The 12,198-nt window shown below is 39.1% G+C and overlaps 1 protein-coding gene across 5 annotated transcripts in view; it reads right to left on the reverse strand.

Moving 5' to 3' along the window:
- Nucleotides 1-12,198, reverse strand: part of casz1 (castor zinc finger 1) — a 180,774-nt gene that overhangs the window by 75,678 nt on the left and 92,898 nt on the right. The window contains exon 1 of one of the 5 annotated variants that reach the window (XM_081386275.1): nucleotides 9,879-9,936. The exons of 2 other annotated variants lie outside the window; for them this stretch is intronic. In XM_081386275.1, the coding sequence (XP_081242401.1) occupies nucleotides 9,879-9,921 (43 nt within the window). In that variant the 5' untranslated portion in view covers nucleotides 9,922-9,936. Of the gene's footprint in view, nucleotides 1-1,929; nucleotides 2,334-4,088; nucleotides 4,139-9,878; nucleotides 9,937-12,198 lie in introns of those variants that run through there. 2 more of the 5 variants (XM_081386279.1, XM_081386274.1) reach the window with 2 other exon arrangements.

The raw sequence follows: 12,198 nt of genomic DNA on the forward strand, positions 1-12,198 counted from the left end.
ATAAAAATTCCAGCTAGTTTAATTAAAAAATGTAAATTTACTGTCATCCGAAGAGCAGCAGAATTAGGACAGCAACAGCCTTTTTTATTGCTTAAGACATCAAATTGATTCGGTTGTTGCTAAATTGTGATAAAGGTTATTGAGGGCTGCAGACCTTGGGTTGATTTTTCCTCCTCATTTGATCCTATTTTGCAGATGAGTGGTAAAGGTGCTCAAAGTGGACAGAGGCTAAAACTGCTTTCGCTCGCAGAGGAGAAACAAAAAGCTACTGGAGTAATAAAATAACTCCAGTCATCTGAAGAGAGGGCACACAGCAAAATGACAGCGATTTTAAAATCTCGGGTGTGTCTCATTTAGAAAAAAGAATAAAACAGAAAGCAAAATGTGATTCTGTTTCTGAAAAAGGGAAAACTTTCTGCTAAATATGACATAATAAATCTTGAAGTCACTTCTGAAAGTTCAAGTGATGCTCTTTAAAAGAAGCCACAATCACATTTATTTTCAATTCATTTGATTTGATCGTTCACCATTTATCTTTTAGAACAAACAGAGTTCATAAGTGTCAAAAAAAAAAAAAAACTTGCCTGAGGGCAACAAGACATGAAGATATCACATCAAAAAACTTGCTAAAATTATCGACTGAATTTTTCAGCTATGACAAAACGTACTTTTTTAAATTCACTGATATGTGTGTGTGTGTGTGTGTGTGTGTGTGTATTTATTTCCCAAGCTAAAAAAATAAAACATAAAATAGAGCGTGGTTATTGACTAGTTAAACATCCAGTCCTATTTCAAAACTTAAAAAAAGTGACGTTTTTAGATTTTTAAGTAAAAATGTTCTTTTTTATTAAATTATAAAATATCGATTTTGAAAATAAACATGGCAGATACACACCACAATATGTAATCAAATAAGTGTCAAAGTGACGTCTTAAACTTTACGTAAACAGGATGAAGTAAAACACATCAAAAGCCAAACAAACAAGTGTGTGAATAAACTATAATTCTGGCCTAAATTAAAACTATATACATAAAAAAAAATAATAATAATAATAATAAAATTTCCAGGAACTCTATTTGAGACTCAACTGAAATAGAAATTCAACAAACTCAAACCACACAAACACAAACTAACTATCCTAAGAACAACAATATTTTTATTCTAGGAACCTGCTATTTCAGAATTTATAATAATATCTAAAGCTCCTAAAGACAGATTATTTGGTGAAGTAAATTAGGAAACACGATGGGACTGATATCAATTCCCTAATATCCATAAACAGAGGAACGAAGAAAAAGGAGAGGGATATCATTTGTTCTGTGAGCCCTTACATGTGTCAAAACAACGTTACTACAGCATTTTGTTTATTCAGTCCCCTTGGCAACAAACCCCTAGGCCATGCCAGTCACTTCAATGATATTTTTACATGCCTATGTACGTTTATCCCACATCGGTGCGTCCATAAAGTAATATCGGCATCAACAAAAAAATCCCCTGTACTCAGACAAACAGGACTGCTTTAATAAACACAGATATATGAGTTTCAAACATCGCTGAACGCCTGTAGGTAAGAGTGATATGATGTGTCTAAATAACAGAGCAAATAAACTTGACCACTTCCAGGTTTAAAATGAAAGTATAGTTCACTTAAATTCTTCCCCTCCTGAGAGGCATGAGTAAAGTGAGAAAAGAAAACACAGGACTCAGGGATAGAGTGATCGTATTAAACACTGCCATCTTCTCGGGGCTTGTCACACAGTTATAAATAATGGTACAGTTAACTCACAGCGACGATCCACGGCATTTAAAACAAGATCAACTTCCCTGTTCAAGGCATATTTTACATTAAAACTCTCACCTATGGACACACACACACACACACACACACACCCACACACACAGAGGTTATAGAAAAGAGGGTCACTTACCATATTCAGGGTAGTCGAAGTTAAATCCTGTCAAGCATGTAACTTTCATAATATTACTGAACTCTGTTTGAAAATCATCAGATGTAAGCTGGTCTGTGAGAAAAGTAAAACTAAAAGAAGTTGACAATAAATGCCTTTTTTGCTCTCAATCATGTACTAAACTCCTTGACATGTAATCTGTCAATAGTTTGTAGCAGAGATAATGCCGGCTGCCACGAGTGAGGTTGATTGGCAGCTTGGCTTGGCCCCTCCCTCCTGTGGTTTGACGGGGGGTAGGTGAGAGAATACAGAGCCGGCCCCTTCCTCGCCTGCTCCTCCTGCCTCTCTCTCTCTCTCTCTCTCTCTCTCGGTCTACGGTTCTGCTCCTGTACACACGCGCACACACCAAGCAGTTGCCGATGTCTGAATAGGCAGATAGGAAATTACAGCAGTGGAGGAACCTGAGCGCACTTTTTTCCTCCCCTTAGTGGGCTGGCCTTCCCATCTTTGGGCTCTTCTAGCCTTTCAAGTCTCTCGGGGAGGAGCCTTCCACGATTCCATGAAAATGAGGAGGGAGGGAAAACTCAAAGGCTCAGAGAAAATATCAAGCTCATTAGATATATCAGTCGGACACTTTTGCATGATTCTGATGATAACAGCACGCCCGTTTTAAAATGAACAAAGTGTTCGGGTTTTTTGTAGTTGTTGTTAATCGCACGTTGTGGGAAAGACCCTCCCTGATCTACTGTACATTTGACTATCGCAGTTCATTTTCTGAGTGTTATGTACTGAAAACAGGAAGTTTGAGGAATATTGAGAAAGAAAAAAAAAGCATACCAGTAAAATTCATGTGTAAGACGAGGGTGGTTACATAAAAGAAAGTACAGTATACGTTATATTTTATGGCATATTTTAAAGTTGTGTCATAAAAAAAAAGCAGACATCAGTATTGAACAGTGCTCACATGTTAAAGTAACCATATCCTCGGAACAGTTGGTTGTATATTATGAGGAAGGGGAAAAAAACTACATGTCCCATCCCCCGTTCCCCTTTTCTCCCTCCCTTTTTCCCTCCTTCTCTTCTTCATTCATCTTTGCCTGCTCTCTATGTGCTTGTCCCTCAGATAAGGTATCAGTTTTCATTGTAATTTCAGGTGAAATGATAAACGGCAGCCGTTACCAGGTGACAATGAATACTTTATAAGACAAAGCCCTTATTTGCCTGGCAGTTTCTTCCGCTGTGGCATGCAAAAGCGCACCCGGACAGCATTTTTTCAGCATATTTTATATCTAAACACAGTCGACTTTGGAAATATTTCCATTTTCAACTTGAACCGCAAATGATATGAGTAAACACCAGGCAGGAAGCGCCAAGTTTAGGCCAAAACAAAATGAGCTTAATTTCTTGAAAGTACTGAAAAATAAGGCCAATGAAAAGGGGAAATGCATATTCTGAGTACCGTCTCATAACTGTGAGAAATTAGTCAATCACAAGTTCCTGTTTGCCAACTGCTACATCTCATTTGTGAGCATAAAACAGGTTTTGGTTGATTTAGTGATTACACGGATGAGTCATAAAGCAACAATGTCAAAATGTTCCCATCTTAAACACATTAATCCAGAAGGGAAGAGCCAGTCAGTCATCAAACATCTTCAAAACCCTAAACATGCAAAATATCAGCAGACGTGCCACACCTATCGGCCTCTGCCAACTTTCACAAAAGTTTTGCAACAAAACAACAGAATACCACTTTTACACACGTGTCGAGTGCATTCAAAGCACTGACTGACACCGTAACAAGACGTGCAACGATCGAGCGCAGCGCTTTGTACGGTGGGGAACGGCCAGTGGTCGCAGATCATTTTTCTTTTCGCTGCCATTTCTGTTTCTCGGAGAGGAGCTGAATGGCGTTTGATGTGGCCCATTATGATGGTATGCTCAGGGCATGGGGGTGAGTGGGGAGGGGGGACTGTGACATGGCAGGGCTGCATCCGTCAAAGGGATGCAGGGGCCAGACGTTTAGCTGCCCCTGACCGCGCACTCCAGGAGGGGCTGGTCTGATGGCCGCCCGCTCCAAGCACCTCGCTCTGCCGGGACAAAAGCCAGCACCCAGTTGAAAGATGTGAATTGTGGGGCTTTTGTGCCTAGGGCTCGGGGGCATGCGGAGTGAGAAAACTGACCTTTGCTGGGAGTTAGATTGTGTTTGAACCCTCTCGCTGTCTCAGCCAGTGGGATGGCGCAGACCGAGTGGACGACTGTGAGGTGGAGGGCGTCACAAAAAAGAAAACTAAATAAAAAAAGGACAGAAAAGGGAGCATCATCACCATCATCTCTCTGGCCTGAAAAAGAAGCGTTCTCACAGAGGTTTTAAACAGAGCTTTTTTTCCCCCCCCTTAAATCTCAATTGTGAAATTGACAGGAAATTGAATATGACAAATCTGGAGTCTAGTGCCGTGGCTTGAAAAGAAGGCCTGAGAAAGCATTTGCCCTTGTATTGTTCTAGCGAAGCCTGTGATGTTGGATTTTATTCCCCCTCACGTCTATTAGGATAGCATTATATATTTATTTTTCTGGGGGTGAATGTATTGCATACCAAAATGCGAGCGTATCTCCAAAAGGAGCGGTCAGAAGTTACTTATCATAAACTAATTGGCCGACTTGTGGCGGTGATCTTTATAATGAAAATATCTTTATTAAATTAACCCATCTCCGTTTTGCAAACAAATGAATATGTGCCTGAAAAAAAAAAAAAAAAAGGTTAAACATGTCCCTGTGATCTAAGGAGTGAAAAAAGGTGCACATCTATCTGCTGAAAGGCTGAAATGTCCAGTTCACTTAAAAAACATTACTTAAAAGTACAAACATTTGTCTTGACGCAGCTTTCATCCCCTGCCTGCCATCATTACATTTCAGTATCTCTCCCGGATGCAGACAGTCATAATGTAATCTTCCTAATTTCGGTCTCTCGCAATCTGGTTTTAAAAGGGAATGAGAGAAAGGGCCACATTTCTGAAGGCCCTGACCATAATCATTTTAGACAGATAGCTTCTCCCATCGCAGATGAGCAAATATTTGTAAACTAGCTATCTAATGGAAAATTATAGTGAAATTAGAGCGAAATTCACGACAGAGAAATCTGATTACCTCTAATTTTATTATGCCATCTTAGCCCACACAGCATATTTTTGAAGAGTTTTTTTCCATAAATACCTATGCCAGGGGTCCCGGTAATCAAATAAAATTGAAATTCATCTCCCCATTAAATTCAATTAGATGCAATTTCAAAAGCCTATCAAAGATTTTAATTACTAAATTATAAAAGTCTCTAAAGCCAAATTGGGGAAGAAAAAAGTACATCCCTGCATTAGAGAGGGGGGCAGGAACGTAAATATAAATAAATAAATGCGACTCAAAATAAAACCAATCAGAGGAAATTGTCGATCCAAAAAAGATACCCGGACGGAAAATAGAATTAACCGAGCAGAGGCCTTATTCAGCGGCTCTGGGTGGAAGAGTGACGTGTGGTCAGGACGAAGGACTCCTGGACCAGAGGAAATGAACTTAGCTGAGGTACGCTCTGCTTCTAAACGTCTGCCCTCCGAGTTATTACGCCATAATTGACTAATTGACACCTTAATTTCATTTATGGGCTCCTGTATTGAGGAATCAACCTCTGGGTATGGAGGTGGTCCAGGAAGAGAGCAGCGAGCCAGTATCCTGTGTTGCAGGTGGATCCGAGCCCTGTTCTCCCCTCTAGATGCCATGATCACGAGTATGATAATTAAATGGCAAAGAGAAACATATTGACTGAGCAAATGCTTGCGGAATACGCTCAAATCCTCCGTACCTGCTAACGATGACAGCTGTGGGGGTTCAGTCGTGCGTGCGCAACCAATATCCTTGCAACTTGCCTCATTGGGCATCAATTTGTTTCCCTGCGATAATTCTTTTTGCTGGAATATGTGATAAAGGCTGTTTTTCTAGGTGATGTGAAATGCGCCGTTTAAATTAAGTTTACCCACCGAAAGCTCGGTATATCATAACACAAATTTATAAACAGTAAATTTGTGTTGAACTCACGGATGAATGGGTTTCAGCACGCCGTGCCGTGATGCGAAGGGCTTACTCTTTTAAAAGTGACATCAAATGCTGCTGCTACCTTTCCACAAAAGTGCTCACAATGGGACAGTAGAGGGGTCTCGGGTCGCCTACTAGGCCCGTTTCCCAGCCACCCCCTACCCCAGACCAATGGGCGGCTAAAACAACAGCACAGCAGCCTGGGAAGACTACAAAGCTCTGTCTGAAAGGACACCTGCTGCCTTTATTCACTTAACGCTCTTTAACTGCTCCCTGTGTTTGTTTAAAAGCCATATCCTAAAAAGACAACCTTCAGGCACTGGATTGGGCGATGATGAATTAGATAAATATTGGCATTAATTGTTGCTAGACAAACATCTTGCCGTCTCAGAGAGAGAGAGAGAGAGAGAGGGTGTGGGGGAGTGCGGCTTCTGGAGGACTCTGCCCGATGCCGGGCTGGGATGCGATATAGAAGAGGCTCGGTAAATATTACTAAACTGAAACTTTAATCTGCTTTTTTTCCACACTCAAGCTGGCTGGGTATTAAAGCTAATCTTTTTTGTGTGTCATATGGTGGGAGATATGGATGGAGCTAATTTTTAGAGACAAATCTGATATTTGTCAACTGGTTGAAAAAACCTGGGGATTTTCCACTAATCCTCCCACGGATGTGAAGGCGCGTTAACAGCGAAATGCAGATGGTGTGGAGCTCTCAGCACCCAGTCCAAACCCGAGTAAGTCCCGGAACGACTAACTGCAACCTGCGCTAATACCCTGAGCGCCGCCCTCAGCTAGTTAGCAAAGCAGCTAGCATTTTTCTACGCTGCACTTTTCTTGCTGTTTATTCTCTATTCTTCCACCGTTGTTTGCCTGGCTACTTCCTCTGTATTATAAAAAATTCAACACTGACCTAACTTTACAACTCTTTCTTTTTCTAATATGGAGGCAAGGAAAATTTTTAATTTAAAATGTAGCATAAATCTTTAAGGACACCAGCTACTATACAAACCCACTGCGTAATTTTCTTGTTTACCTTTCCAAATAAAGCTCTTTCCTTTCTTCCACATACTTTAGTGAGAAAAAAGAAAGTCGTTTCAGAGCCAGATCAAAATTTTTAATAAAGACCACAAAACCAAATAATTTTGTCAAGAAGAAGAACATATTAAGAACCCATACGGAAAAAAAAAAGAAAAAAAATTCTGATCAAAATATTATTTCAAATAAAATAATATTTCATTAGGATATAATATTTCAAAAAAGGTTTTCTTTTTTCAAATGGATCCTTCAAAACATTGCAAAATGTAAAAGAGGCAGGAAAATAAATGTATATATTTTATAATTTGTAGTTACTAAAATATCTATTTACATTTATGCACTTAGCACGTATGCATAAATATATCTGAACGGATGGACGGACAGAAAGACAGACAGACAGATAGATATTAGCAATTACTAATAAAACATTTATCAAAATATATTTATGCAAATGCTGTATGGGAAATGAACTTAGTCAATGTTATGTTTTGTTATAATGGTATACAATGTGGCTATGTATTTGTGCTCCAAACAGAAGAGGTTAAAGTGCAGTCCACTAAAAAGGCAGTATCGACTGCATTGAAGCACTAGAAAGAACAATCTACAATAAACTGAGCAATTCCACCATCGCCCTCACACTATCGGTGCTCAGTGTTCAGGAGGAAATGAGCCTTTAAAACTTTATTTAAGGAACAGTGCCAACATGGCAGTTCACATGTAGAACAGGCTTTTTAAGAAGTTCGACACCACCCTCCCTTTAGATGAGAGGCCTCTTATGAGCAACTGTGTGACTGAGAAAAAAAAAGAAGAACAAAACTGACCATCATCAGCCGGACAGACAGATCTGAGCTCAGCACAGGTATAAGGCAGGAAGCCTGTCACAGGCGGACTATACTACGGTGACACTTTCCCCCACTTTATACAATGTTAACGTCTTTTAAGTCAACCAAAAACAATCAATTCAAGCCTTTCACTTTGACCACAAACATGCATTAACAATCTCTAACCTCCAATATTGGAAAGAAGCTGTATGGACAGGCACAAATGTTCTGCTAAACTTATTCATCTTCTTTTGTATACTTTGTCAGCATGTTAGTGTTTTATTCAACAGTTTTATTTCATTGCATGGCATAGGTTAGCTTGTAATAGAATTACTTATTTGCTGCTTAAAAGAAACCCAACAAGTTGGATAAATCAAAATTTGAAAATAAAAGCGTGGTGGAGTTGATTTATGTAACACAAATGCTTGTTGAAAGTAGCAAGCACAGCTGACATCTATTGATCAGTCCTACTGTGAGCTAAGGAGCTGAAAAAAGTTTATATTATAGACACAGTGAAATTCAGCATTTTTTTAACCTTCAGAGATGCTTTGCATTTGTCGGTAAAATAAATAAATATATAAATGCCGACAAGAGGGGGGGAAAATCACTAAAGCACTTTTGGTGTAATTGGCTGAACAGCAAGGGCAGCAGAAAATTTACAGGCAGACGACAGTGTGAAGGGGACTCGGTCACTGCATGAAAGCAAGCCCTCGGCACTGGCTGCTTTACTCTAGCCTGGACTTTAGCCACTGGCTCGGCACTGACATCATCCAATGGTGGCCCACCTACACTACACGGAAATCACTACATGAAGTACTGAATGGGTTTCGAATAGTGAGAATAGTTTCGAATGGTATCGACCGATATTGGTTTTTTGATGGCCTATGCCGATATCTTAGAGAGCAGGGTGGCCAATGGCAGATATAAAGCCTATATATAATATATTTATTTAAATTCATATTTAATAATTATAAATAATTATTAAATACATTTAAAATGATTCATCTTTAAAATTAATTCGGATTCGATTAAATCTAAATGTGAAATTAAATGTTTATTAGATATACAGAGATTTGTTTAAATGATATAGGTGCGCATTTGCGTATTGAAGGTAAATGAGAAAGTATTATACCCTATTGTTTGCCTGTTACTAATAAAACAAAAGCAAACGTTTTTGCATACCGTTTACTTTCTTTGTTTAACAGGTCTATCAAATAATATATTAGATATGACTGCTAAACAGAAACCGTAAATGTTAAACTAATAAAGATGGATAATGTGAGCACTGTGTGATCAGGCAGTGCCGATCTCAAGCGTTCGCAGTGCCAGCCCCGTCAAAATAAAAGTCCTGCTTCTAACACATAGACCAAACAGAAAAACGTATTGGCCGATGGTGATATTTAAAAAATACGGAATATCGGCCGATATATCGGATGAGCTCTAGTTTTGAAGGTACAGTTCACCCTCTAAAAGTTAAAAGTTACCATCATTCAATTTTGAAGAAAATTCTGGCCGCTCTTTCAGTAAAATTAAAGTGAATGCATAAACAGCAAAACAAAAAGCACTACTGAGGTGTATAAATATATTACTTCAGAAACCATACAATATACACTACCATTCAAAATTTCAGGGTCATGTATAAGTATACTCGCCTAGCATGCTGTTAGTCACCACTTATTCATCAAAGTATCCTTATATATATTACATTGCCTAGAAAAAAAGCGATCAGTGCTTCATTAAAAATGTCTCTTTTTGTAAATAAACTCAAACTGGTTTGAGGCTACATGGGTAAGTAATGTAAAGAAATTAATTTTGGTACGAACTATCCCTAACATGGCAAACAGTAATGTGAAGGCAAAAATCCTTAACAGAAACCAAGAAAATCCAGTCAAACTGTACTAGAGGTCAAAGGTGGAAGTAAAGCTGTCATGGGCAGCCCAAAATTGGCCTGACTTGTGACAGTGGTGCCTCTTTCAACACCAGCCTTCTTGAGAGGATAGAGAGGATAACACTTAAAACCTTGCGGCTTTATCTCACCCGCTGATTTTCCATAAAATGCCAGGCCAGGGAACCAGGCCATGTGACCGCCATGTAGGTCAGGCAAAGGGGGTAGAGCGGTGGGTGGCGGTGGGGCTTGCAGAGGGAGGGAGTTTTCGATGGAACTGTTGAAAATAGCATGCAGTAAACAGATTAGATCAATAAGGATTGTTGCTATATTGGTCTTTGAATACTACCCAGAGAGAGGATAACAGAGAAAAAGAGAGATGGGGGGGAGAGGAGAAAAAAAAAAAGACAGGAAGAGAGATGAACAGACCGTTTTGTTTAAACAAAGTTATAAGGTCATAAAATGTTTGGGTGGAGCTAATCAAACAACCGTCTGCATGTGGAATACGCCTGAATTTACCAAGTGTGAGAAATGTGCGTATATGTATACTCGCCTAGTATGCTGTTAGTCTTGACCCAAGAGAACCTGAGACACAAGTGAAGAGTTTAAGCCCGCAATAGCTGACAGCTGGTTTGGGCAAAGCCAGGAAATATGACACTGTGTGTCAGTTGCTGAATTTTTTTTTTGAAAATGGCAGCTCTCGGCTCAAACTGCAAATCTGAGGATGGGTTAGGAATATGCAACACTACTACGTTTGACAAAGCGGTTAAAATATACGAAAACCGGAGCGGTGCCGACCGCTTTGCGCAATTTATCAGACGATAATTGATATTAATGTAGAAGGGGCCTGTCAGCCAGCACAGGCTGGAGTAATGAATAGGTTCCTCTAATGTACTCACTTCCCAGACCCTTCAAAACTTCTCAATGTTTCATTTTTTTTGTCCTGCAGCTTGTTCTTCTTTAAAAACCAGGACAAAAGTGAGGTTTTGTGTGCAATTTGACAGACCAACCCACAGGGAACACAATGAATAGAATGAGCGGTATGTTTTGGTTTGCTTGCTTACAGAAAAGGAAGCAGATCTATTGAATGAACGATTGACACCCAGACTGGATTTTTCACTGTCAGAGTATAAAAATAACACTCATCGACTGGTTGACCTTGCTTGGTGAAATGGCAATATATTGAACATTTGTGAGAAACTACTGTATGACGTTCATTAAACGGACATCAGCGACGGTGGACCCAGGAGTGAGATGAGTCACAGCGGGATGTTTTTGTCTTATTAATTGACCTTGACCAATCATTCACCCAAAACCTCCATTTTGTTTTGGAGTTTATGTTGCATGTAACTAACGTGAAATGGCCCCCGCAACCTAAAATTGAGATATCGGCAACGCTGTTCATCATCTGAGCACTTTTTCTATAAATATGAGCATTCTGTGGGTTTGAACGTCAAACCCGAAGCAATCAAATCAAGACACTGTATCCCTGTTTGCAATAATTATTGATCATAAGTCTACTCTTGCTGCTCATAAGGGTTCCTTTCAATTGATTTTTTTCTCTCCTGCCTGAAAAAAATATATAATAGAGTTGGTATGAATTAAAGGCTGTTTTGCTTCAATTCATCTAAGCAACCAGACAATAATTTCATGTTACCAGGGAAACGCGATAACACAGACTCCTTGTTGCTAAACAATCAATTAGTTTTATGCTTTGTACCACTGTTTACTCTCCCATTAAAACCTGAAAAGTCAGTTTAGCTTTTTTGCAGCGCTCCAGTTTTCAGGGTTTTGTTGAATAAATCCTGAAATACAAAAGAGAGTGAGAGAGAAGCCAGGTGGCTGTGAGTAGAGCTGCTCCACACACAGACGTGGCCTTTTGTTGGGATGCTGAAATTCAACAAACCATGCCCCATCACAAACAGAAGCTGTGTTTTTGTTGAAAGGATGTTTTTATGTCACTATTTTTCTAACGAGGGGGCATGACAAAGCATTGACTTTAATCCATTTTAATCAAAAGCATTAGCCTGGCATTATAGTGAACAGATAGCGTTACATGCTTTGTTCAGAGATGTTTACAGTCTTTATAGCTTTATCATACTGTAAATATAAAACTTTTCTGGGATCAAATATCAAAAAAATATATAAGTGGTTTGATTAAAGAGATCTGATTGAAGAAAATCTGTCTTCATTCAAAACCTGTATGATATTTTATAACACAAAGAGGAGTTTAGCAGAATATTCATGCTGTTTTTATCAGTATGACATTGCACATAAAGTAAAAGCAGAACCTGATTTCACCAAGTACAACATGTTCCTGGATCAACATATCAGCAAATCAGATTTGAGGGGCAAATTTACAGTTTATGTCTAATTTAGGATTACAATCAGGGTTAGGTGCTTCAAAATCAGTGTTATTCACAGTGTTATTGATTTTAGGGGTAGGGATATGGTTAGGACTAGATTTTTGGA

Source organism: Scardinius erythrophthalmus (genome assembly GCF_964197995.2).
Source record: "Scardinius erythrophthalmus genome assembly, chromosome: 15".
Classification (NCBI taxonomy): Eukaryota; Metazoa; Chordata; class Actinopteri; order Cypriniformes; family Leuciscidae; genus Scardinius; species Scardinius erythrophthalmus.